Genomic DNA, 26,632 nt, shown 5'->3' with positions numbered 1-26,632 from the left:
ACGGTGCTCTCATTCGTTTTCTTCATTAAAACAGAATGTTTTAAAATGTAAATTCTATCGTTTTTTTTTTGTTGTTTGTGCACTGCATACCAAATTAATGCCTGTTCATAAATGAGAGATAATTATTCGAGGGACAGGGGAGTGAGAAATTGATTTACAATAGTAGTTGATCCTCCTGAATTTGTTTTCAACGTTTGCCCTGTTTTGTTTTTCATCACGATGTGCGCAATTCCACGTTAAAACACCAAATGATCGAAATAGTCTTAGTTGAAATCTAATTTGGCCTAGTCACAAGAACCACCAGGTTTTTGCTTATAAACTGTGTTGTTGGTATAGTTTCATTCTTATTCGTTTGAAAATAGCTTATAAACAAATAATCTTTAAGAGACATCTAATCTTAGTACGGGGGGAAGGGGTTCTAATTTTTTTTTTGTAATTTTCATTGTTTATTGACAAGTACATAATTAGATTCAGTTGTGAATAAAAACAACTTTTATTATGTAGTTGTGTATGTTGATGAAATCGAGTGATCAAATGAGTGTAATTTTCAAACGCTTTGTTGCAGATGATGAATATCTTCGAAATAAATTCCATTTAATTTTTTAAAGTTTCCGATTTTCTAGAAGTAGAATGATATAGTCGAGCGCTTCATATATGATTTGAAAAAAAAAGTTAGCTTTTGTATGTGTGAACCGTTGTTTTATTATTGCAAAGAGTGTCGAAAATACCATCCAATTTTGATTTGCTTTTCCCATGAGAAATTGGCGGAAAGACTCTCTAGAGTATATGATACGGTTACCTATGAGTCTAATAGTGAATTTTCACTTCCAGAACTCTTTGGGTCTGGTAAAATTAACCTATTGAACAAGATTCGCACTCGGAAAGACGATGTTAGTTGTGTCAAACGATGTCAAACATTACAAAAATAATATTCAGATTAAACATGATTATCGTCTATTTACGCACAAAATGAACACGTTTACTCGATTGTATAATTATCTGTTTAGTGAATAAACGTATGCGGATCGGAGTGGTGTACAAATCTCGGTGCATGAAAATATCCATTAATTTATTGATGCACAAATGTCAAAGTAAATATATGTAATGGAAGTTCATTTTTTTCTAGCATTTGCTATCATTCATTTCTGTTTGTTAACGGGTTTGTTTAGGTTTTTCAGTTTGTCCTTAGTTTCTGTTCCAATATATCTGTTATAAGTCAATCCTATATTACTTTATACGCGTAATTACTTTAACAACTATATTTATTCACTTTTTTTTGTTCGATATTTAAAAAAAATTCATCGCTATTTATTTAAATTTTCTTTTTCTTCGCTTTGTTATAATGCCAACTAATTTAATAATCAACAACAAAAATTGGTACGTAACTTTAATAACGTTAAAAGGGATTTCTTCTTTTATTTATTTTTTTTTTTCACTTTTTTTCTCTATACATATATATTAAATCTCGGTTTTAGTGGAAAAAAGGGAAACAAACTGGGCTTTTTTCATTTTCTAACACCGATCCATTACTGGTTCTCTTTTCATTGTTCACAATATCACTACTTTACTTTAAACTAAAGGTTGTTTTCAGCATTTCAATTACCTCATTATCTACGTAGTAAAATGCAATTTATAGGAATTTTATCCTCATTACACTGATGACGTTCATTCTGGGTGTTTTGTGAATTTCTTGTTTTAATTCTTTCTCTATATTTATCTATTCATATTTTTTTTGATGTGTATTCGAAGGTTGTTTTCATTCTCTTCGTTTTAATTTTCTGCACTGCAATGTTTATAGAAAACATGTTCTAATAAACGCAGTCGGTTATAGCATAGAAAACCATTTGATGGAATTAGCTTAATATCAGAACACTATTCCCATATTATAATAAATATTTTTTTATACAGAAATTCTATGTCAAATATCTATCTGTCTTTCATTTTTTTTATTTTAAATTTTCCTATAAATATCTTGCTACGATACTCATTACGATAAAATGCACTCTTATGATATATGTTTTTTTTTATTTATTTAAATTGTTAACTTTTTTCAATAATCCCATTCAACAGTGGCTTTTTGTTAAATTTTTCTTACAGAATCAAAATCAACACACGAAAAATTTAATTTATTTACAAATTATATGGAAGAGAAAGAAAAAAAAAGACGATTTAAAACCAAAATGCCAACTATTTAGAATGGGAAATTATTCTAAGCATAAATTATCAAGCGTATCAAGTTTAATTGTTTTTTCAAATGTCTGTTTTCAAACTGAGGATAATAATTCGTATTTTTGCAATACAAATCAATGTAGTATGGATTTTCATTTAAAAAATATGTTTGTTTTATTTTTCTGTGTTCAACATCGACCGAACATTACGAAGATTTGAAGGAGCTCCGATTCTGTTTCGGTGATTCGTCATTCTCAGTTTGAATATATTTTTTTCGAATAAAAATCTAATTATGAGCGGTAAAATCATCATGTAAAAACGTCGTTCATTATATTACATGGTATTTTTTGTGTGCAAATATAATAACTGGTTCCACTTCACTCCATCTCCATGTATGTTTTGAGTCAAAATTTATTAATTTCTTTTTCCATTTGTTTTCTTCTTTTTCGTCCGAATCATGAACAATCATTTAATAAATGCGTCAATTTTGCGATTTCAAAATGTTTTTGGTGCGCACAATATTTTGATTTTTATAAATTTGAAATGTATTCTATTTAAAAAAAAATGCGCAATTCTTTGTCGCCAAATAAAAATGGTATTCGTTCAAACAGCCAGATCATTGTTTATAATTAAGTAATTTATATTTAGTATTTGATTTGACGAAAATGGGTAAAGAAACGCATACATTCGTTTGTTTAACTTATTGTATTTGATTTCATTCACTATATTCGTGTCTGTGTGTCTACATGAGACTGCTTCAATTTTGACTGATAAATTCTATGCAAAAAATTCCGAACCAGACTGTTCAATAATTTTTACTGTATCAGCTAAATTAAATTTGGGATTGGTTTCGTCTCAAAGAACCGCATGATGTTGATGATGATGTTGATGTATTGTTGTTTGTTGTTCGCTGTCCAAATCAATTTCTTCTTCATCATCGTCGTCGTCAGCATCTTGATCGATATCATCTTCGGTACAATTAATTATCAAATGATTTAAATGTGGTGGTATTGAACTGGGCGGTAATGGTGGTTGGGGAATGGGAAGAATGTCATCGTCACTATTAATACCATAATGCAAACTACCAGATAAACTGTTGCCACTTTGTAAATGACGTCGGCTCGAACCTAAACCTGAAAATGAATTTAGTACTATTTGCGATATTGTCTTACTTTTTTGCGTAAATAATTGGCCAATTGGTATGTGAGTTTAACTTAAAAATTATTATTTGAATTTTGATTATCGATTTTTGACGATCGATTTAATAGAAAAAAAATTCAATCGTTGATAAACTAACCTGTGGCACTAGTTGTTGAATCATAATGGCCACCACTTCTATGCAAACCGAGCTGACGATGATGATGCTTGCGTCTTTTTCTCCGATGGTAAATCGTACATACGAGACAAATTAGGAAGGAGCACGCGGCCAGGCTTGATATTATAAGGATTTCGGACTCGTCCTTTGTCACGTCCGCTGAACCTACACCAAATAATATTTACATTCGGTCATCGTTTGTATTTAATAACTATTTATTCAATTCTCATGCTAGTCATATAGTGTTTGAAGGTAAAGATTTCGAGATTTATCGAACAGTTTAATCCATATATTGGAGGAAATGATTTCAAAAAAAAAAAAAAGATGTGCCAGAAAATATCACAATTATCAAAGTAAAAAAAAAAAAAAAAAAAAATAAAAACAACAATACGGTATATCAACTCTCTGACCGAGAAATGTGTGAAAAAAGGCTGCATATAGAAAAATTAAAAAGCAAAGTAAGCCATTAAAAATTATATAAAGTATAAAACAGATATAACAAAAGAAATTGAATTAAATAAGAAAAAAAATAAGTAAATTAAATAAATAAAAATTGAACTAAACCGTTCGACTCACTCACGACTCACAGTTCATTTCATCCGAATCGTCGCCGGGTCCACAGTTTTTGAGGCCATCACAATGTAGTTTATTTGAAATGCAGTAGCCCGATACAGTACAATGGAAAAGATAGGTTGGTTCACAGTGATGTAAAATGCTTGTTGTAGGCCCACTTATTTTTGCGCTATCCTGAACTTCGGTCCAAACAATTCGGAAGCCCTAATGAAAATTTTGACAATTACGCGATATTCATTTATTGAATTTTTTCACCGAAATGTTTACTATACCTGGGCACCAATTGTTTTGTCCGTTGTTATAAAGCTTATGCGTGCATTTTGACCGTTTGAAATATAATGCCATATATCACCCGTGGTTTTTTCACCGCACAATTCAATGGGTGCCAATTCGGGTTGGTCCGGTGTTAACCAAATTCGCAATGCAGCTGCTGGGCAACCTCGAGCTTTTCGATGGAAAAATGAAAAGTTTTCAGTAGAAATTCAATGGTTATTTATAGCTCGAGTGATCTTACTTGGTGGATCTCCTTCAACCGAGAAAAATTCAATTCTCATCAATACACGGAAGCCATATCTGGCGGTTATATACCAGTTACATGCTCTTGAAGCCAAACCTTTACCCGGCCCATCGTATTTCGCTACAGATAATAAAATTTACCATCAAATGTATTAGTACCCGACCGAAAAAAAAGGTCGACATAACGAATATCATCGTTTAAAGAAATGAATACCTGGATAATTTGGTGATGTAATAATATCGTAATCTTGATTGGTGAAATTTCCACCACAATCACCTTCAAAATGAAATGTGTTAATGAAAAACAGTTACATTAATGAATTTCTCATTTTTTTTTTGTTTCAAAGTTTACAGTGTTTATGGTTGGATACAAACCCGTTACAGATTTGGCTACTTCAAATACATAACGACCCTTGAAACCACTTGACACATTTTCGGCGTCGGTGTGAAGAAGCAAACGAATCCCAGTTGCACCTCTTGGACTTTCCATTGGTCCGGGCGATGTGTTGCCACAATATCGACCGATGAATCGTTCTTGGCCATCGCGAAATAATACATAAATTTCCAACCAATCCTCTATACATGCAGCACTAAAATGTGACAATAATAATTTAAAAAATAAAACGAAATTGAACATCGTTGAATTCTTGAAATAAATTTAATTTATATTTAAATGATATGCATGACGTGAAAAATGTAACTCACCCATAACCGCCGCCAGTAATATTGGAATTGACTGCTTTAATTTTGAAATGATCGAATAAGATGGTGACTTGTTCGTTTGGTGTTGCCAAGAACTTGTATGAACAGTTTGAATCTAAAATTCACGAAATATATCGCGTGTTAAATGATTTCATAAATAAAATTAAAATTACCGTATTGATAGAATATTTATGAAAATAATATAAACAAACCTGATATATATTTTGAAGGAAACCTTGGGCTGTTAAAATCGCCTTTCTTGCGTGATGTACTTCTGTATACGAATGAACAAGATCCATCCGGTGCGGCCGTGCCTGGTACTTTATATTCCGTTTCAAACGAATACTTGGCCTAAAAATGGTTATTGGTGATGATTTGTTTTTGTTTTCATCAATTTATGTTCCGGATTTTTTTCATATTATTTATGTTAAAATGTTAATATTTACCTTAAAACCTCTGGCCTGTAGTTCACCTGAACTGAATACCATCACAACTCTTGGCCCATCACTCATAACTAAATGAGGAATATCATGACCACAAAATTCATAATCAAATTTATCGTAGGCATCTTGTGTTTCTTGACCCTTCAAAAATATCTTTAAGTAGCCTTCTGTACAATTCGATCTGTGAAAACGAAAACAAAACAACACGATAATAAAACATATTGCATAATTTATCAATTGAAAATGGTAAGTTGGTTGCATTGACGTATACAATATACATACTCTTTATCTTTATCCTTATCCTTATGTTCTTTATGTTGAATTTCAAACATTTGAAATTCTAAGCGTACTCGTTCCAAGTTTTGTGCATCTTGTAGACCGTAAATAAAATACCTACAATTCAACAAAGCATTTTTTTTAAAATATTGTTTTCAAATAATTGCTATCCGGCAATCGAACATAGAGCAAAATCATTTTGCCCAATGACCGTTATAATGGTTATGTTGCGTACCTGCAAACCGTTTTTGGTAAATATGGAAATGGATAGTTTGGCGAATAAACAAATCCCGTTGATTCTCTTTTTGATAAAATTTTTTGATCGCATTCGGAACCACGAATATGAACACCATTACTTAAACCTAAATGAGAGAAAGAGAAATTCACCAAGAAAAGAAACAAACATGACACTGCCATTCGTTTAAATATCAATTGATGTTCAGACACTTACGTATAAAGTCTAATTTAACGAAACTTTCACTAAATTCATAAATTCCTTTAAAACCGCGATTTTGTGTAGACGCAGTTCGGCGTAATGTAAAAAATTGCACTAGCAAACTTGACTCGCTCGAGTATAATACTAAATTTCTTTGTTGGCCACAGTATGTACCAATTAATTCTGACGAATTATCAGGACCATCGTACACTTTTACGTAATCGAATGGGCAACTATTTTGAAATGAATCAAATAAAAAGCGATAAATTAAACGTTTCTTCTAAAGTCTTCACATAAAAAAAAATTGCATTTTTGTCATATACTTACTGAGGTCCTCCAAAGAACAAATCAAAGTCCCGAAATTCAAGACGAACACGTTGATTCGATTCGCCGATAAAGTGATACGTGCAAGATAAATCTTTTGGATAAGATCCTGGATACGTTGGTGAAATAAACGTATCGGATTTATTTTTTTGCGGAGTGATTGTATACGAACATGGTGACCCAGTTATTGGCGTTCCGATTTCAAAAATTGCTGTTACACAGAGAAAAAAAAAGGAGAACCAATGATAGAAAAAGTGATGTCAATGAACATTGACATGCAAAATGTGTCGATATTCGCACAAAATGTCATGATATCAATTTGAAAGAAATCAAAATAAAAACAAAAATCAGCAGAGAAATTTACTTTGAAATAAAAATGAATGGAAATATTACGAATGGCACTTACAAGCATTTATAAATGAATATCGACCGGTGAACAATTGGGCGGTTGTCGCATTTTTGCCAGTGAAAAACGATAAAGCGATAGCTCGATATAATGATATGCGCCGTCGTGGTAGATTTGGACCGCAATATCGTCCGCCAAATGGTGAATTGATCAAATCAGCTGGATCTGAAGATTGCACTTCTGAGTAAATGTCCATATATTCAGATCCGCATCTAATAACGAAAACATAATAAATCAATAAAATTGGTTGATGTTAACACCAGCACCGAACGACAATCAACAAACATTATGCATAAGTACACAAATATCTAATGATAATTTAATTAAATACTCACGATGGTATTTCACCGACAGCCGCTCCACTACAGTAATCAAGTGAATTGAAATCAATTCGAACGATGATATTAATGTAAGCGTAACCGAACAAGAAAAAAAAAACAAATGCATTAAAATCAAATTATTATAAGTGAAAGAGGAGTTTGGGTGTTCAAATGAAATTAATAAGAATAAAGGTGTCACATACTCTGGTGGTGATCCTCGTAAATTAAATGATGTAAAAACGATTTCGACTCGTTGGCCAGGTCCGGCCAAAAATATGTACAAACATTGTCGAGAATGATTCGACACATTGTTAATTACAGGAGCAGCAAATGTGCCATTCTGTGGGCCACCGGGACGAGACACAAAGGTTTGGTCACACTCTGTCATTTGGAAAATTAAAAAAAAAGAGAGAGAGAAAACAATAACAATCACATTTAGAATGAATGGAAAATTGATTAGATGTGTGAGAAATCGAACAAAAATAATGTGGTAATAAACAGTATTCTACATAGAGTTCCTGGAAATCAGTTCAGTTTACCTCATAGTATTATTTGTGTCATTGGTTTTAACATTCTTTCGATTATGGTATGAGTCGCCTCTCGTCTCCACACATGTTGTATGAAAACAAGGTTTTTGGCACCAAAATTTTAGTATGTGCAGTTTTTGAGAGAAAAAGAGACGTAAGCTATCGATTCTTCATCAGCATAAAGATGGTAATCTCGGCCATAATTGACATTTGACCGGAATTTGGCAATCAGAGGCAGTGGCTCTGTTTCAACCACTTGTATTATTTCCATTAAATATTGTCTGCGAACGCAGCAACTATCCAAAAGATGTTTTCAAACTTGTGGATAATACCATCGAAAAAAATCAAATAACAACGGAAACAATTAATTAGCAAATGGGTTTTTGATATTTACGCCATTTAGTCCATCGTCATTGATTACTGTTGAAGTGACGCGCGCGCTTTTCTCTCTTGCTCTCACTCTTTTTCTCTCTTGCTTTCGATCTCTTTCTTTCTCAAAACGTTTTCTTCGTACCAAAATTTTTTTGGCCCGTTCCATCGTATTTCCCTTTTTTTCGCCTCTGTTTTTGTTTCTTGTTCAGCCATTCATATCAGTATTTATACACACAAATCTCCGCAGTAAAAACAGAACAGAGTAAAATGCAAACAAAAACTTTTATTTTCTGCTTTCGATTCAGATAGAAAATGCCACTATTGATACGAGTATAACATACACATAAAACTTTGATTTCACGAATTTCGCGATTTTATAGACAAACACTATTTCACTTAATTTCAAATTCTCAGTTGTGATATACGTATATATAAAATATGATTCTCATACGTCGCCATTCGCGTAAAATCTGTACTATTTTGTTTCTACAACTATATAAACGATTTTTTTGTTGTTGTTGTTGGCTTACAGCTTTTTATCATGCATCGTTTGTTTGTTGTTTTTTCGTGGTGGATTTTTTTTAAAAGTGGTTTTAATAAAATTTGTCGATTACGTCATTTGTGTTAGCCTTTTTGCTTATTTTTCGTTTGTTTTCAAAAAAAAATAAACATTTGTAGAGAACGTTAACTTGTATTTATGTGTGTTTCTTTTGTTTTATTACATAACGCATTTAATTCGCGATACCCTTAAATTAAACTGATTTTTGAAGTTTAAATTCATCATTTAAATGAAAGGACGTTTAGCTACTTGATGTATAAAAACACGTTTTTTTAATCTAAATCTAAGACTTCCCCCCTCACTTAAGTTTTATATGCACCTTTTTTTTTTAAATATTGAAATGATTTTCATTATGAAATCATCATACATAAATTTTATATATTTATTTGTGTGTGAGTTACATTTTGTTTAAACATCTTTTATGTAATGTATGCTATTTTCTCTTTTGTCAATTGAATATAAAAAAGTTCAGTCTATGTTTTTTGCAATTGTATGTGCTTGCCCTTTTGTCTTCAATATAGAGCTAGTATTTTACAACATTTACTAATTAATATTCAACATTAAAAACTTAACAATTTTTGGTTTACCTTGTGTGTGTTAGTATTTGTGTAACACAAATTGTGTTCGTGTCCCGTATTGATTTTTGTGGTTTATTTTTTTGAATTTTGTTGTTTTGAACTTAGAAAATATTCTCTACATGAAATTTGGCTATTTCATTACATGATGCATGCGTGAATTACTGTTTATTTTGTGTGTGAGTTTTTTAGTTTGTTTTTTTTTTTTCTCGTTATAGACCTCCATTTTCTTGATTTTTGTCTCTACTTAGTTTATATATATATTTATATTATAATTAAGTATATGCATTTTATGTAAAACACTCTTTTTTTAACACGGTTTTGTAAATATGAACAATGAACATCACTAACAGCCAACAGTTATAATTTATAGGTGATTCATTTATAAGGGATATAAGTATAAATACCATCAAAATACACACATTTATTTAATTTTTTTTTTGTATTTTTTTTCTGTTAAATGTAACTTTTTTGGCGTTTTTTTAATATCCCGGATTTTATTTGTTTTGTTTTATTGTTTGGAGATTGCTTTGAGAGTAATGTTAAGGATAACATTTATATATAAGCTAATTACATTCTGTTTTGTTGTTTTGCTGGCGTTTTGTACGTTTATTGGTTATTGGACATTCATTAATCGTAGTTCATTTAAGAGTTTGTTTATTTGTTTCTCTCCATAATTCCATTCTCTCTTTCTCTCTTCATTTCTTTCTGTCCGTTTTTATGAATACCGCCGTTTTATGTTGAATTATATTTGAGCTTTTGCGTAAGCAATGTATGCGTGATGATTTCAAATGTAAATTTTATGGTGATTATGTTCGCAGCTTGATTTTTTGGGCAATTTTTCTGTTATTCACGTCGTTGGACAACATCACTTTCGCTTCTTCCATCACTATCTCTGTCACCCTCCATTTTCTTTCTCTTTTCTCTTCTCTGCTTGATTATCATTCTGTAAACGATTCAGCATTCGTATAAATCATGATGGTTTTTATTAGTCCCGTGTCTTTTACACACACACACACACACATTTTCGTGTCATATGTATTGATTTTTCTCGAATTGCCTCGACGTTTTCGTTTCATTAGTCGAAAGCTGTCGTTTTATATCAGCCTCCACTTTCAGTTTCTCTCTGTCACGTCATTACGTCCGATTTTCTGCTCATCGTTGATTCCGTTTATATTTTTTTTTTTAGTATTTGCACGCATTTGGCATTTATCTCAATTTTCCATTTTCTATGTCAGGCATTTTTTGTGTATTTGCATCTCTCTCATTTTATCTCCCTTTTGTATCAGTATTTTTGCAAATATTTTCACCTTTGTGTGTTGAGTCATTTGTTTGAATGTATTTGAATATGGTTGAAAACGTTTCGGATTGAATGCATACAGGTGAATTGTAAATAAACTAAGATCGAAAATGCCAGTTTGCTTTCGTTTACTTCATTCGTTTGTGTGATTTTTGTTTATCTACTCGCGTTTGGTATTTTTCGTTTGCAGGTTTCAATAGCAGCAGCAACAACAACACAAATCTCTGTACACAGAGAATATCATCATCTTGGTGTAAATAATGTCTATCCGTTTAGTTCACGTGTTGCCAATAATAAATACGTTGAACAAGAAGCCCAAAATATTTCCAATCTCAGATAGAAAGAGAGATGGAGTGATTGAGTAAGAAGAAATACAATCCATATTTTGAGGCTATAATAATGGTTGTTTATTCGTTATTCAAAATGATGAACAATTTGTGTCAGATTTTATACAGGTATATCCATTTCTACTTTCCGTTCGCTTAACACGTCCGCAGGCACCATTTTTCTGTTTACCACATGCTTGACAGTCTGCTGGTATATCAATCAAAACAAATACATCGTACATCGTTCAGCGTAATGATTGTATACATGTACTATTTTGTGTGCATCACCCACATTTATGTGTGTGATCCTTTTGTTTTCTGTTTCTTCATATTCGTCGTCTTCGCTATTATTGTCTATCCTCTTCGCAAGAAAAAAAAACTATTTTGGCTGAACTTTCATTCAAATTGGTTGATGTATCTTTTCCTAGCATCATCAAATCTCATATAGAATGTCATGCTTTTCCGTTTCCATCATGCTATACATTAACTTCGTGTATAAAGCACGATTTTATTTCCGATTCGCTTTGATTTTAGTTCAAATTACCATTATTAAATTTCATTTTTCTGTATTTTACTTTACTGATTCGTTTGGATGTACGCAAGTGTAGCCGTGGACGGGATGAGAGAATACGATGTTCTATTTCCGATTTTTCTACAATTCAGAGAGAGAGAGAGAGAGTTTCAGTCTTCAGTTCGACCATTTGTCATTCTTTGATTTTCATCGTAGTTGTATGAATTAATCTGGAAATTACGAGCCAAATGCGATGTTTGCTAGTTACCAAGCGGAAAGAACCGAGAACAATCAATCCTTATTTCACATTCATGATATTTACTCATGTGTATGTATGACAAATGAAAACTCTATTATGTTGATATTTAGCAATGAAATGCATGTTGCGATTAGATGTTCAATTGTAAATGCTTCCATTGAGAGTAAAACTTTGCTTAAGAATGAAATCTCCATCGATTTTAACCCCATATACCAATGTATACGTATTTATAGCACATTATTTTGTGAGAAAGATGAATAGTTTATCAGAGTTGTGTTCGGATGCGATGCGCAGCAATTATTCTTAACTATGTTTGTATGCATCAATTCGAACATTCCTCAAACCCGACTGATATAGACGTTAAATAATGTTTCATTGTTTTTGTAGATGATGTGTTGCATCTTTTTTTTTCTCCTCTTCATTGTTACTCTGTTGTTATTGTTGTCCGTCAAAACTTACAACACTTCAAAGATTGACGCATCAAAGTAACATATTCGAAAATGAGTCAAACTTTTTCCTTTGTTTGTTTGTTGTTCGTTATATTTATGTTCTATCCATGATCGAAAAACTTCATGCGAATATTTTCCCGATGTGTGTGTGTGTGTGTAGGTATCATTTGTAAAATGTGTCATAAGTTGGATGGTTGGCTGTTGTCGAATATGGTTCCTATTGATTTGTGGCCCATTTTTGACGCCTTCTTTGCTATTATTATGATGTATGAGCACGAGTTGGTTATTGTTGATTGTATTTTTTGGCTTGATGACTATTGTAAGAACCGTGATGTTAAAGCGATCACCGAAGACAAATGTGGCACTTGGATATGGGCATTATAATTCGAAAAATGTTGTTGTTGTTGTTTTATTGTGGCTGTTCCATATATAATATCGACAATATAAATGTAAACAAATATGAATCGAATAACAATTTGAATAATGTATGTGCTGGTACTGTATCTGTGAGGCTCAACATTAATCATTTGCATATTGATTATTTTGTGCATATTTTATTACATCATCGGTACACATATTTTGTGTTTTGCGTCGCTGAATGAGAAAGACACACAGAGAGAAAGAGAAAGAATGGAGCACAATTTTATTGTCATCGAATCACTTTTTGGCATTTGTTCAACGTTTGCAAACTAATTGAGATCGATTAAATGCGTACACCTTTTGATGAATACATTTCGTGGAAAATGTTAAACAAAACATTCGATCCGTAGATTTCATCGCATTTCATGCGCATTTCACAAGGCTTTCATGTGAAAAATGACAAAATAAGACCCAAATAATTCTATGATGCTGTGCTAATCGCATCCAGTATGTTGAGCGATTTGATGAACGGATTCCAAAAATCCAACCGTCACACAAATGTGATGATGGAATGTAAATTTCAATTTGGATGCGTGTACGGAAGCCATCATCATCTTTATCACTACCATCATCTACCTTTTCTTCATCACCATTAAAATACGTTTGATAAATTTTCCTCTTCTTTTTCTTCTTCTTCTTCGTCTTGATTTTCTTTTTAAAAAAACGCATGTTATCACGTTTGACACACGTAAACGGTGCATTAGCAACGTTTTGGAGGCCGGTGTTATCCATCGGTTGGATAATATCCGGGCCCCAGCTGAAGCTTATCTCACTTGGGCTCTTCAATCGTTTGTCCAACCACTATGATTATGATGATGAACACGGCCAATAAAACCAGTATACAACAAATAGCCACGGCAACCATTGCACTATTACTCATATATGTGACTTGATGTGATGACAACGTTGTGGATTATCGTATTTATGTTGATGTTCAACGAATTGGCGCGTTTCTTTTGTAATCACTTTTATTTGCAATCTTTTTTTTACTTTGTGGCTCTCGCTTTATCGCAAATTAACCGAATTATTTTGGTTTAGTTCGTGTTTTTTTTTCACTCTATATCGCAATTTAATCACTTTTTATTTTATTTTATCTGATGTTTTATTCTATACGTATTACTGTAATTTTTGGATTAGTACAGGCCTTTCATTCCCTATGATTTCGTTAAATAGTATGATTTATCTATCTTAAGCTTAAAATTCAGGGCAATAATACAAGCTCTTCGATTTTTCAAGTATTTTTTATTGTTGTTGTTCTTGTTTAGTTTTAAATGCTTCAAAAAGTCAACAAAACAATGCACTAAAATTATTAATCACTTTGATTGTTCCGTTTATTATTGTGTATGTGTTGTTTTTTCCTAGTTAAAATTTACTCGGTTTAAATACGCCACAAAAACCAATTTTCTATCTCTTTTTAAAAAAAATACTTTTTGTTTGTTTGTATTTTGGTTCTTAAAATTCAGAAATTGTTTTTGATTTTCCGTATGAACTGTAAATTAAAGGGAGAATTAAATATAATCAGTCATTGTGTGCGTGTGAAATTAAATTTTTCGGCATTTCATGGATTCAAACATATCAAAGTTGGTTTTGGCAATCAGTCGAGCGTACGCATCCCAACATTTATGTGATACCACATAAATTTGAAATGTTCGCTTTTATACCCGTTAAATTACAATAAAATCCAACACACAAAAGTGGGTAGGTGTGTATATATCTATAAACTGTGATGGGTTGCATATATATAAACGAAAGGATTTATTATGAATTACATACATTAGAAGTGAATGGAAGCTGTTGCGAGGATTTAATTTGTAGCGTCTGCTTTTGGTTTCGGTGAGCTTTCACATGCCATTCGCTGTTGTCAATGGTGTGTTCGTGTGAGCGTATGTAAAAAGACATTTTCAAATTGTATACTACAATGCATATCACATTTATATGGTACATGGAAATTTCAACTGATTTGAATGGCACTTTTTTTCCAACGAAATTGACATCACGGTTGGTTGAAATTTAACAGAGGAAAATATCGTTAAAGTAAATTTGTCACTCCCTGTCCCAAATCCCTTTCTCTCTCTCTCTCTCTCTTCCGTTTCCTTCTTACGCGTATTCTCTCATTTTTCGATTAATTGTAATCGTTGCAGAAGGAGAAAAAATTTGGTATTAAATATTCAAATAAGAGAGTATGTGCAGCTTAAATTCAAATATAATACACATCTGGAGAGCGATGCTCACACATAACATACAATTCTCTTCCACTTTTGTGATTCTTTACATACGTCAAGTGAAATAAACGGATCAACGAGAGAATGATAATTCTAAATTGAATTGACTGGCTACACTAGAAAACTATTATACATTTTTGACTTTCATGTTCCATTGGATGCAGCATGAATTGAAAAAAAAAACGAGAAAGGGATAAAGAAATGGATTTATTGTAAACGTGTGTTCTGATTTTTCTCTCTGTACTTTAAACCTATCGAGATTCAAGAAACGTACAAAACATAACGGTACACATAGTATATCATGGTCATTTTGTATTGAACGATTGTTTGTTCATTTTTTTTTGTTAGTTTCTTGTTGATATTATTCCTCTTATTCTTATTTATAAGAGTAAAACATATAGAACATTGGAAATGAATCGATTATGATCCTGATTATGATGCTCTAAATATGTATTTATATAATAAATAAAAGTAAAACCGATATGTTCATCATTTCGATGTAGGGCAGTAAAAATATTCAGTCTGGTCTCGATGGGAGTGGTAAAGTTTTAAATATTCAAGTTAAAACTGTGTCACTGTGATATAAAATATAAACTGTGAAATTACACATCATATTTTTCAAATGATGTCAAAGCCAGAAAAACACAAGTACATTTAATTTAAAGAGCAAATACACAACGCCCTCATCAATTTCGTTAAAAGTTCTTTTTTTGCGTACTAAATAAGTGTAGTCGTAAAGGATCCGTTTGGAAAAATATGAATATTCGCACCTGTCATCGTATAATTTAATTCATTCTGTGAAACCGTGACAGATAGAGCACAATTATCTCGCATTTGCTCACTATTCTCCACATAAAAATGATGACTGTATCATGAATAAAAATAAATCGAACAAACATTTGTATATAATATATATTTAATATCGATTTAAATTCGTCCATTCAATGAAATCCATTCTTGATTGGCTTAGTATCGATTTGTTTCCAAAAATTAAGCTCTTTTTCTTTCTTTCGTTTAAACATTACGTAAAAATGCAAAGAAAATGCAACTATTTTGTTGGATTTGTTCAAAGTATCTCTCAATTGCGAAGAAGAATATGCATTTATATCAATCGGAATAGTTGTGAAAGTAGCATTCAATCAATCAAATCGTCTTATTCAGAACATTTATATAGAGCAATATTTAGATTGCCAACGACATACAAGAAATGACGACAGAGAAGAGAAGGAAAAAATGAAAATGATCTCATCTCTTGTTGTAACATTAATACACACACATATATGTATAGATATAGATATAGAAGATGAAAACAATGAGAATACAAAGGGGACGAAAACAGATATTCAATCCAAACATGAAACATTATGTTGAATCTTTTCCTTTTTCGTGTCTTATTCGACGATAACAAATTTTATTTAATTCGATATTCAATCGGGATAATGCAATGAAATTCCTTTTTCACCCTCATGTGTGCTACATTTGAGCAAGCATTCACACTGTAATCGTAACAAGTTGTGGCCAACATCATTCAACTAATTTCAAAGCTTTTACACAACATTTTGAGTGTGCGTTGTAGAAAATATGCGCCTATTTTGAAAAGCACACACACACACAATGGCATCATTTATGCCTGACAAAACGCATGATGGTTTGCTGTTAGCTTGCAATTTTCAAATGGCCGTAACACATAGGCAAAAGCTACCAAATTTATTTCGTTTGAATGGGCTAGTCGGAATGGCCCAATTCTCGGATATACTGAGATATATATATATATGGAGAACGTTTGCTATCTCGAATATTTTGTTGCATTGTTTCGTGATTCCCTTTTTCGTCACTGGAAAAGTAAAAATTGAAGTCAACGGATGTTAGAATACAAATTGGTCAAAGTAATAGATTTATTTCAATTGCTGTGAGTAGCCAAAACTCTAAGCGCTTTATAATCTTGCCACAATGGGGGTGAGTTTCATTGATGACCGTACGCACGTTATTCAATTTCTCAATCGCTTCGACGATTTCCATTCACTCCGTATTTTGGATCATAATCGGTTAGTTAACTTTTATTTTTCTTTTGTGCTTTTCATCGTGGTAGGTCATCAAGCAGTACGTTTTTTCCTCACACATTGTGCGGCCAAAACAAAATTACCCGAATAAAAATATATTGTCGCGATCGATAAACGTAATCGATGTGAATTATACCCAAAAAATTAAGAAACAAAAGCTTTCCATACATATTGATCGGGTAAAGGCATGAAAATGAAGGCAGGATGAAGAGAAACAGAGAAAAGTAAGAATAAAAAATTCGTATGGGGTTGAACTTTTGATATTAACTTTACTGGAACGGTTACGCCGATAATATTCTTGGAATTGAAATTATTTTTTTTTACTATCAAACTGACTAATGCTCAATATATTTCATATGCTTATTTTCGTGCGTGCGTGCGTGTGTATATTCACACGCCTATAGTTGGTCCCACACTCAAAATGGCATTTTGACATGCGAATGGTATGGATTAGTTATTGAGATGTATGAAACGAGCACAAACAAAAATTTGGCTATAAAGTTTTTTTTTTCGACTGGCAACGGTAAGTGGTTGCGTGCCAAAGAAAAAGAAAACAGATATGATTCATTAATAATTATGTGAATATTTCAGAGAAAAACAATTCATTCACTGGGCTCGTGTTTTTTATACATCGTGATTTTTCTTTTCATCCTCCCCGTATATATTCCGTCGAAATGTGTTTGTGTCGGAATATGCATGTCGATGTTTGTGTAAAAAAAGCATTAAGGAGTGTGGGTGTTTCGATTTTTTTTTGGCTTAATAACATTTAAGAAGAAAAAACAACTTGTGACTAAGAGGATCAAGAAGAGGAACGGAATGTCGCAAAACTGGAAAAACGCGACAACCTCAACGAAAACTTGAAAATGAATAATATTATTGATCGACACTTTTTTGTTAGTTCCACCCCTCCATTCTGAGTATAGCGTAAATGTTCGATGTGATTTTGTTGTTGTTGTTGCTTCTCTCGTCACGGTATATTAACTTATGAGGGCTTTGGGCATTCCATTTGGAATAACAATGATTGCTCTTGTAAAATCCGTATATTTGAATGATTCAAATGTTTTGTGCTCATTTCAGAAATTACAAGAGTGCGCACACAATTTCATTCTTTCCACAAATGTTGCTCTTATATACGGCTTCAAAATGCTATATTATCGTTTAATGTTTCGTATTAACGAACTCTTATGACTTTCATTTTTTTTTTCTACCTTGACGCTTCCTGAACTGAACGATTACATACATTTCTTATTTAGATATCATGGCATTTATAACAATGAAAAATAAAGAGCAAGCGAGCGAAAATCGCTTGTACATCGTTAGGAGAGTGACATAATGACCAGCATAATACAATAAAATGTCTCTTCATGGCTTACAAAGATGTTGTACAAAATTCGGTAAAGGTTTGGAAAGCGGAAAGTTGCGAACTGATTTTCTTTGAGCCGTTGATAAATTATTTTACAAAATGAAACATCTTTTGACTGATGAATTTAGATTTTGGCGAAAATCTACACAAAATCAGAAGCCGAGAGTTTCGTTTAAGGAAATTGCTTCTGAAATGCGGAAAATGTAAACACATTATATTTGGGTAACATTTCAATGCAAATATAAAATTTTTTGTGTGGTAAATTCACAAAATTATTTCGGTAAACCCCATACATATTGAATATTCTACATCGCTAACCTACTTTACATCATTTATATCTTGATGTATTGTTATCTGTTTGAGGAAAAACGTACCTCTCCGTTTCATATGAATAACATATACAGTATTTATTTACACTAGCATTACGACACCTTTCCGTATGATTTTTTTCTCGTACTGTTCAAGTTAGATTCTGAAAATAGACCCGAAGCTTTTCACATTTGGTTACATTTCATTTAATGCATCATTTTAAATATTTCGATCAAATGTCATTGGTATCATTGTGATGACAGGTGCAAAAGAGACATATCCATGTGTATTACTTACACGAGGCGAAAAGATACTTCAACATTCAAATACGGGGAAAAAAACTCGTTTAGATCGAAAGCTTATAGAATTTCAACGTATGTTAGTACACACAAAAAAAAATGAAATCTGTTAGCATTTTACAACGACGCGACATTTCATTTGAGGTATTGAAGGTGCCAAAAAAGGAGCTCATGTGCACGTCATTCTATAAATCTGATTTCTTGAATTCATAAATCTATTTTCACCGAATTCCCATCCATTTGCAGCAATTTGATTTTGTGACGTTTTTGGCATGGAGATTTACTTTTTTTTACCATTTTGACAAATGAATTTTTCATGAGAAATTGTGTACAATTTATGAAATAAAATATTTTTTATGCGTACCTTTAACACAAATTTGACAATATTTTTAGTTTTTACTCTTCTCACCATTTTGTGCGGTAAACACAATTCAATTTTGTACGTAGACATCAATAACGAAGTAAAACGAAAATCACAACATGCAACGTGCGATTTCAATACTTAATTGTAATCGCATCAAGAAACGTCTAACGAAGTTGCATCATACTTCTTTAATAATGTATCACGTTTAAATTTCATTAATGCATTGGTCGAATTCACACTTAACTTAAGTTCTCTGTCGTCGACCGTATTTTTTGCTAATGGTTATTATATCAGAGCGTTTGTTCTTTCTCTCTCACACTCACACACGCACACACATTTTCTCGGCTCTGCCATTTTCCCAGTCCGCTTTCTCTGTTTCAGTCTTCTTCAATTGCATTGCACAAACCGTATTGTCAATTTAAACTTTATGAGTTGAGATCGGAGAGTCAAAACTTTGTGCTGTCAAAACTTCTAATTTTTCAATTAAATTGTTAGATATGTTCGGTGTGTGTGCAAGCGAACTATGCACATAATTGTCTTATATTGTTCATTATGTGTGTGCATTAAGCAGATTGCTTCGCTCTTCGAATAACAATAGCTCGATGAATATTTTCAACGAAATAATAAAAAAGGCAAACAATCACGAGAGAATATAAATAAGACACGATTTTGCCACAACGAGAAAGAGAAAAATTGTACAGAGAGAGAGAGAGAGAGAGAGAGAGAGAGAAAAGAAAAGACACCCATTATATTTTATATTCATTTACCTGAGCAATACACAATGCACATTAATGAGGACCATTGTATGAAAGTTTGCAAAGTCCTTCGCGCAACTGAAAACTATACGATGCATAAAAGTGCAAGCACATGGTAGTTATCCTCAAGCAAAATCACGATAAAATGTCGGTATACATACACTTCGAATAGAATACAAGACAAGATTTTCTTGGCGAGATAAAGGGCAATGATAAAATACAAATGCAAGTTGTAATAATATCAGTCTAACCCAATTCAAGTACTCCACTTGTATGTTTTTATTTTCTAGCTCACTGTCTTTCTCTTTATCTGTTGCTATTTGGTTCCAATTTAAACATTTACTTCGCCAAACCAAATGCAATCATTTATTTAGCAATCAAATCTTGGTGTAACAAAATGGCACAGCTTAAACTTTAACCAGTGATGCGCCTCAAGCATATTCTGATTACGAGAGAGAGAAAGAGAGAGAAGAATAAAGACCAAGGTATAAATTGGCCTTACAATTGTAAAGGCGAAACGAATTCTTTGGTGAATTTAAAAAGTTTTGCACTTACGGCTACATTTTTTCTTCGTCGTTTGTTTGTGTTGTCTTGTTTTAGAGTAAAAATAGTTGGAACATTTGAGTTTAATGCTCAAATTAAAATCGATATAACTTTTATGAATGAATCAATAGACATTTATTTACGAAAACGATTTCGACTTATTTTATGATCTGTGATTATGCCTGTTGCACAACCGGCGCTATGCACATTTTAGCTACAAACAGTCAAACGATGTATTTATTGTGTGGCTTTTTTGTGCATTTAACGTTTCAATCGATCTTGTGTGAATCTTGAGTGCCTTTCCACTCTCTCTCTCTCTCTCTCTCTCTCTCTCTCTCTCTCTCTCTCTCTCTAGCGCAATGAAATCCTTATCAATCGAGAGAATGTTTGCATAAAAAATGTATGGTAGTAAAATGCAATTCTTGCAAAAGAGCATTGAAATGGATATTTTACAGTTTTCAACATGAGAGATCATGAAGTATGGATATGGCATTCGTGATTGAATCAACACAATCTAGATTAGAATGTATGTCGTATATACAAATTCAAATGAGCTCTTTACATGCTGACAGTTAAATTGTATTATTTTGGTAATACACTTCAAATTAACCCCTTTTTCTTGATGTTGCTCTCTTTTTGTTTAACTGTAAATTCCGGTGCATTACCATTTACCATGAGTGAGAACAAAAAATAAACAGACACACATACACACGAATTGAATGAAAAAGATTGTCCCTTGCAAATAAGTTCACAAAATCAAATGAGAACTAAATGTCTTGAACTTCATTTTGTTTATATTTTCTACTTCACCTTCAACGGTTGCGGTGTGTGACATTCATACAGTTTTATTTATGTGGCAAAGGTGTAATAGCAATATTTTCATAATACCAATGTTAAACATTTGAAAAATGGCTTCATTTGTCATGTGCTGCTGCATTGTTTCAATAATAGCAATTTCATGCAATCCTTCAATTTGTCACTCGAAATGTAGAAGTGTCATAACGAAAGCAAAAAAAAACATACACACACATACAAAATAAAGAACATAGTAAATTCTATTCCTTTGCCATAACACAGAGAAGAGAAAAAAGATGATAGAGAATGTCACATAAATCTGTGGCAATGAAATATAAGTGAGAATTAGTTCACGATCGTTCAATTTCTTTGTACAATGCCAATTCAATATAAATGAATCTCTTCTGTCTCTTTCTATATTTTTTCCCGTCTTGTGATGGGCACTCAAAAGAAAATTGAAGTTGAGCTGAAATTGCTCTTATCATCTCATGCATTGCAGTACTCTAATTTTTTTCGCCGTCGTCGTCTTCTTCTGCTGTACTGCCTCTGCAACGTTTTGTGACAGATGTTTGTTCTGTATCACTGTATACAGCAGGAAAAATCACGAAGTAACTGCAAACAAAACCATAGCATCTACCACCAACAACAGTTGCAGTAGTTAAAATTCAAAATACAATAAAGGCAAAGAGTGAACAACTTTTTTTTTCTATCTCAATCTACATAACCGTTTTGAAAATATTGAAAGCCCAAACATTATATCGAGATATTTTTCAGCTCAGGAAACTAACGTCGGGCGCTGAAATGAAGCAACAACAATTGAAGTGATTGTTACAGTTATCGTGGTTACAATCACGGATGTATAGTCGAATGTCCGTACATGTGAAAGTCGAAACTTGGGACTAGGTTTAAATAATTGTACCAAAAATGTACTTAATTGTACCGCAATTTATTTTTAATTGTACCTTAGTCGTTTGGATAATATCCGATCGTCTTGAAAATTTCAGAAAGTTATTTTCTATCGGAAAAAATAAGGCATATCAAATTTCAAGACATTCCGACTATAACTAAAAATTATTTTACTCCAGATATTGGAACTTTTGTATGGGAGTTATACATATTTTCTATCCCATCGTCTTGAACCTTTCAGGAAGTAAGGTACATTTTAGGTACAATTATTAACAGCCATAAAAATTTGAAAAATATTTTTGAATTTTCTTTTCGTCATTCTATCACAATATTGAGTTAGCCGGAAATGTGAGCTCCAAATATTATCCAAACGAGTAAGGTACAATTAAAAATAAATTGCGGTACAATTAAGTACATTTTTGGTACAATTATTTAAATCTAGTCCCAAGTTTCGACTTTCACATGTGCGGACATTCGACTACACATCCACAATCACATCCATTGTTTTCACTCCCTTTGAGCGCCTGGCGTTACTGCACGAGCTGATTCAGTTGGCTGAAAATATCTCAATATAATGTCAGTGAAAGCCACCAGCGTCTAAACTGCTGAGCGAAGAAGAGGCACTACCCATCCGATCTACTAATACAAGAAAACGAAAGGCAGTTCAACAAGACAAGCGATTGAGAAAAAGAGAGAGAGAGAGAGAGAGAGAGAGAGAGAGAGAGAGAGGGTGACAAGAGAAAGGTTACGTTGTGAAAAGTATTTTGTATTACAACCAAACAGTCCGCTGCTACTGTTGCCGTTATTCACCTATTTATAGAAACATCAATGTCATGAAAACAACAAAAACATAAATACTGCAACTTTTAGAGGAAATGTGCCTTTTTCAGCTCGATATGTGATATCGAGATAGAAAGCGAGGGCAAGAGTTAGTGAGAATGCGAATAAAAATGGTGGAAGAAATGATATCAAGTTTTTTTTTAAATATAAATATATATGCCTAGTGCACGTATCGTACACGTGTGTATGGGTGTACTTGTGCGCTTTTCGCTCTCGGCTTTGTAGCCATCAAGTCTGAGCTAGAGCAATGCTGCTCAATAAGTTAAAACAGCTAACGTTCATGTTACGCCCTAGTGCTAGCGATTGTATTTATCATATTCAAATTACACTACACTCAAAATTTGAGCGCATTTTTCTCGCATCATTATCTCATTTTGACGTTTTATTAACCTACGTGACACGGATAATGGAGTTTCATCTCTTTCACAGCATTTTTTTTTTTGTGTTTTAGATTTTGTGGTAAATGGGCTTAAGCCTTGGCAAATTTTCCAAGTAAATCACATGTTTATCGCAATTACTTTTTTTTCTATATATACACGAAATGTGTACGTACGTCTTTTGTTGAGATGGAAAAGAGTGTCGGTTTTAAAGAAGTTCTTCTATACAACACGCGACAAACGATATATGGTGCATGTATAATGGTTCGTTGAATTTTGCAAAGAAACAGCCAGGCAGCCATACAATATGTACACGATAATATATCAATCTTAGCTGATGATGCGAAGAAATATATAAACGTTAGTTTTCAGGCGTACTTATAAAATTGTGTGCACTGCGTTTATCATTTTAAAAACAGCAAACCATACATTTACATACAATCCGTTTTTATCTATCCGATAGACATTTGAGACCAGAAACATCATAGGTGGCTGTATTTGATTACGTTTACATTACAATTTATGATTGGATTTCATCTACAAAAATGATGTGGGAGCATGATAGAAAATTACAGCTGAATAGTCTGTGTTTTTTTGGCAAAATGGAAAAAATACAATTTTCTCAATTTAATTAAATTCTTGGAAATTTAAATGAGGTATTCTTCAACAATTAAAAATGCTTTTTATTACATTATCGAATTATAATGATTCAGTTTTTTTATGTTTGCTTTTCTTTCCAATTAATGGTTTTAAATTTTCTGGTTTTTTTTTTGTACGCGATTGAGATGAACAAAAAGCTTTGGCTATATTTGAAGAAAAGAATAAATAAAAAATGTTTGCTGAAAATGAGCTCGATTTCCACGAAGCCATTATAATTTTCAAGTTGAACGCTTCAACTCAAAATGAATGGGGAATGGTTTTTTTTTGCTATTGAACAATATTCCATTGTTTGTTTCATCTGAATTGAAAATTAGAATGGAAAAAAATCTTGAAATTTTTCATTATTTTCATAACACCCGCTGTCAAGTCAACGAGTGTTGTCATTGGAAATGTGTGGTAAATATAAATTAATTGTGTTTTCAATAAAGATTGGATAGGTATTCTCAGGTTCAGTTCAACACACATCATAATTTGATTGATGATTCATCTGAATCTGTACACCAAAATGCATATTCAATGTGTGCAAGTGTATTGAAAAAAAAAGCGTTGACCAAACTCACACAGTAACATCAATGTAATTTAGATTAATTCTTTTTTCACGTGTTTACAATGACACAAATATCCAAATTGGGAATTGTACGTACCCCAATACACATGAGCAGAACAAAATTATCTTTCATAACTTGCTATCAATTTTGTGGAATAAGCCAGATAAGACATTTTATTGTCACAGTCAATCCTTCGAAATTTACTCATGTAGAAAAGTCACAATTTTGTTGTCACAGTCCAATCCCCAAGCATGCCAACAAACTCGCACCCAAGAATACACATATTTCTACCTTTTCATTGTGTTTTTGCGTATTGCCAAACAAAATGGCCAATTCACGTGGTTTTCACGATGCTTAACGTGTCTATGAATAAAGTTGTTTTTATTTTGGGAAAAGAGAGTTAGAGGAAGAAGGAGAGAGAGAGAGAGAGAGAGAGAGAGAGAGAGAGAGAGAGAGAAACAAATGGAGAAGGGGAAGAATGACGAGAGTTACAGGTTAGAGATCATTTGTGGATGATGTGTTTATGTTATAAATTAATACGCTCTTGTGTGTTTGTGTGTGTTGTTTCCAGAGCATTTCACATGATGCGACCAAGGCAAAATTAATATAGATTGTTATATTTCATAAATTCAATGCGTTGTGTATTAAATGAACATACACATCCTTTTGTGCAATTCCAATGGATCTGATATACTGTTCTCGATCTATGGTAAATACATAGATTTGACCTGAAAGCACAGGTATTGACAGGTACGTACATATATCATTGAGCACATATTCCACTCTGTCTCTCTTTTCCCTCATTTAAATGCGACGAGTTTTTTTTTTGCTTCTCTACATAGATATGGCGGATATTAAAATATCATATTCAGTTTGGCGGTGTGAAGAAGAAAAAAAGAACTATCAGATCTATTATATTTTAGCACATCAATTTGTGATGCTATATCCTCTGGCTGCATTTGATAGATATGTAGGTGAAATTTTTTTAGCTTCATTTTTTATATATTCAATTCATCGTTGGTATATTGATATTTGTTTTTCTGTTGTTTTCTTATACCAATCAAACCATTGAAATGCCGAAAATTTTAATAATTCAATAAATAAATGTTGTGTTGAAATATTTTTGCTCGTCTCATCACAAATTAAATGTTTTCTCGTTCGTAGACTGTATGTCACATTAAATTACACTGTTCAGATGTTATGATGCTCAATTTCAACTATCATCGTTCAATTGATAGTTTATTCGAATAATTTATGATCCGGACGATGCTTTTATTGTTACACTCACTCTAACACATTCACTGTACGATGCTGTCAGGACTCAATAATACGTGGATTATATTCACATCAAATTGACCGATAATAGACGTAATATTTATTTCATAATCTACACGAAAGAGAGGAAAAAAACGTGTGTATCATCCCGTTTATCAAAAGTGCTCTTAAACTTTTATCGCTTTTCAATTTGATTCTCAAGCGAGCGCGTTGTCAATTAATTTCAATTATAGTTGTATACAAAATGGCTATTTCATTTAAACTGAATTCGAAAGGAAAATAATTTAGCCACAGTGATTCACGAAGCAAACAATGTGTTTTCAGCACGGCCGATGATAATCGACTGAATATTTCTAGTATGCCATTGTGTTTTTCCCGAGAAAATCCGTGAGAGTGGATCGTGTGCTGGATATATATACATAAATATATGGGAAGGAAGGAAAAAAACGGTTCTTCGTAGCTCTAATGTGTGTATACATCTCGCACAGTCGGAGATGGAAAATGTTGAGTCAAGGTTTGAAAATGCGAAAATGCGATA

At 32.5% G+C, this 26,632-nt stretch overlaps 2 protein-coding genes across 5 annotated transcripts in view; both read right to left on the bottom strand.

Annotated features, from left to right (window-relative positions):
- Nucleotides 1-2,170: 2,170 nt before the first annotated feature.
- The window catches only part of LOC116345699 (cubilin), a 30,818-nt gene continuing 6,356 nt past the window's right edge, over nucleotides 2,171-26,632 (bottom strand). The window contains exons 4-20 of one of the 4 annotated variants that reach the window (XM_031775308.1): nucleotides 7,684-7,861; nucleotides 7,496-7,522; nucleotides 7,161-7,372; nucleotides 6,758-6,965; nucleotides 6,446-6,663; nucleotides 6,230-6,356; nucleotides 6,001-6,111; nucleotides 5,722-5,899; nucleotides 5,488-5,626; nucleotides 5,279-5,390; nucleotides 4,949-5,163; nucleotides 4,788-4,850; nucleotides 4,572-4,694; nucleotides 4,330-4,502; nucleotides 4,072-4,261; nucleotides 3,467-3,649; nucleotides 2,171-3,320 (exon numbers count right to left, since the gene is read on the bottom strand). In XM_031775308.1, coding sequence (XP_031631168.1) covers nucleotides 3,025-3,320; nucleotides 3,467-3,649; nucleotides 4,072-4,261; nucleotides 4,330-4,502; nucleotides 4,572-4,694; nucleotides 4,788-4,850; nucleotides 4,949-5,163; nucleotides 5,279-5,390; nucleotides 5,488-5,626; nucleotides 5,722-5,899; nucleotides 6,001-6,111; nucleotides 6,230-6,356; nucleotides 6,446-6,663; nucleotides 6,758-6,965; nucleotides 7,161-7,372; nucleotides 7,496-7,522; nucleotides 7,684-7,861 — 2,753 coding nt within the window. In that variant the 3' untranslated portion in view covers nucleotides 2,171-3,024. Of the gene's footprint in view, nucleotides 3,321-3,466; nucleotides 3,650-4,064; nucleotides 4,262-4,329; nucleotides 4,503-4,571; nucleotides 4,695-4,787; nucleotides 4,851-4,948; nucleotides 5,164-5,278; nucleotides 5,391-5,487; nucleotides 5,627-5,721; nucleotides 5,900-6,000; nucleotides 6,112-6,229; nucleotides 6,357-6,445; nucleotides 6,664-6,757; nucleotides 6,966-7,160; nucleotides 7,373-7,495; nucleotides 7,523-7,683; nucleotides 7,862-26,632 lie in introns of all 4 variants that reach the window. The other 3 variants (XM_031775309.1, XM_031775310.1, XM_031775311.1) reach the window with 3 other exon arrangements.
- Nucleotides 9,993-26,423, bottom strand: LOC116345700. Its single transcript, XM_031775313.1, has 2 exons — nucleotides 26,006-26,423; nucleotides 9,993-14,267 (listed from the first exon to the last, which is right to left on the bottom strand). Exon 2 carries the CDS (start codon nucleotides 13,656-13,658, stop codon nucleotides 13,548-13,550), a length of 111 nt encoding a protein of 36 aa, XP_031631173.1. The 5' UTR covers nucleotides 13,659-14,267; nucleotides 26,006-26,423; the 3' UTR covers nucleotides 9,993-13,547.

The sequence above is a fragment of the Contarinia nasturtii genome, unplaced genomic scaffold, assembly GCF_009176525.2.
Source record: "Contarinia nasturtii isolate CC-2019 unplaced genomic scaffold, AAFC_CNas_1.1 Cnas_scaffold_1371, whole genome shotgun sequence".
NCBI lineage: Eukaryota > Metazoa > Arthropoda > Insecta > Diptera > Cecidomyiidae > Contarinia > Contarinia nasturtii.
The sequence above is the reverse complement of the archived record's forward strand: the minus strand, read 5'-3'. Positions and strand labels throughout refer to the sequence as shown.

Coding starts and splice junctions, on each gene's coding strand:
- LOC116345700 (XM_031775313.1), bottom strand. CDS start 13,658: ATGAGTAATAGTGCAATGGTTGCCGTGGCTATTTGTTGTATACTGGTT.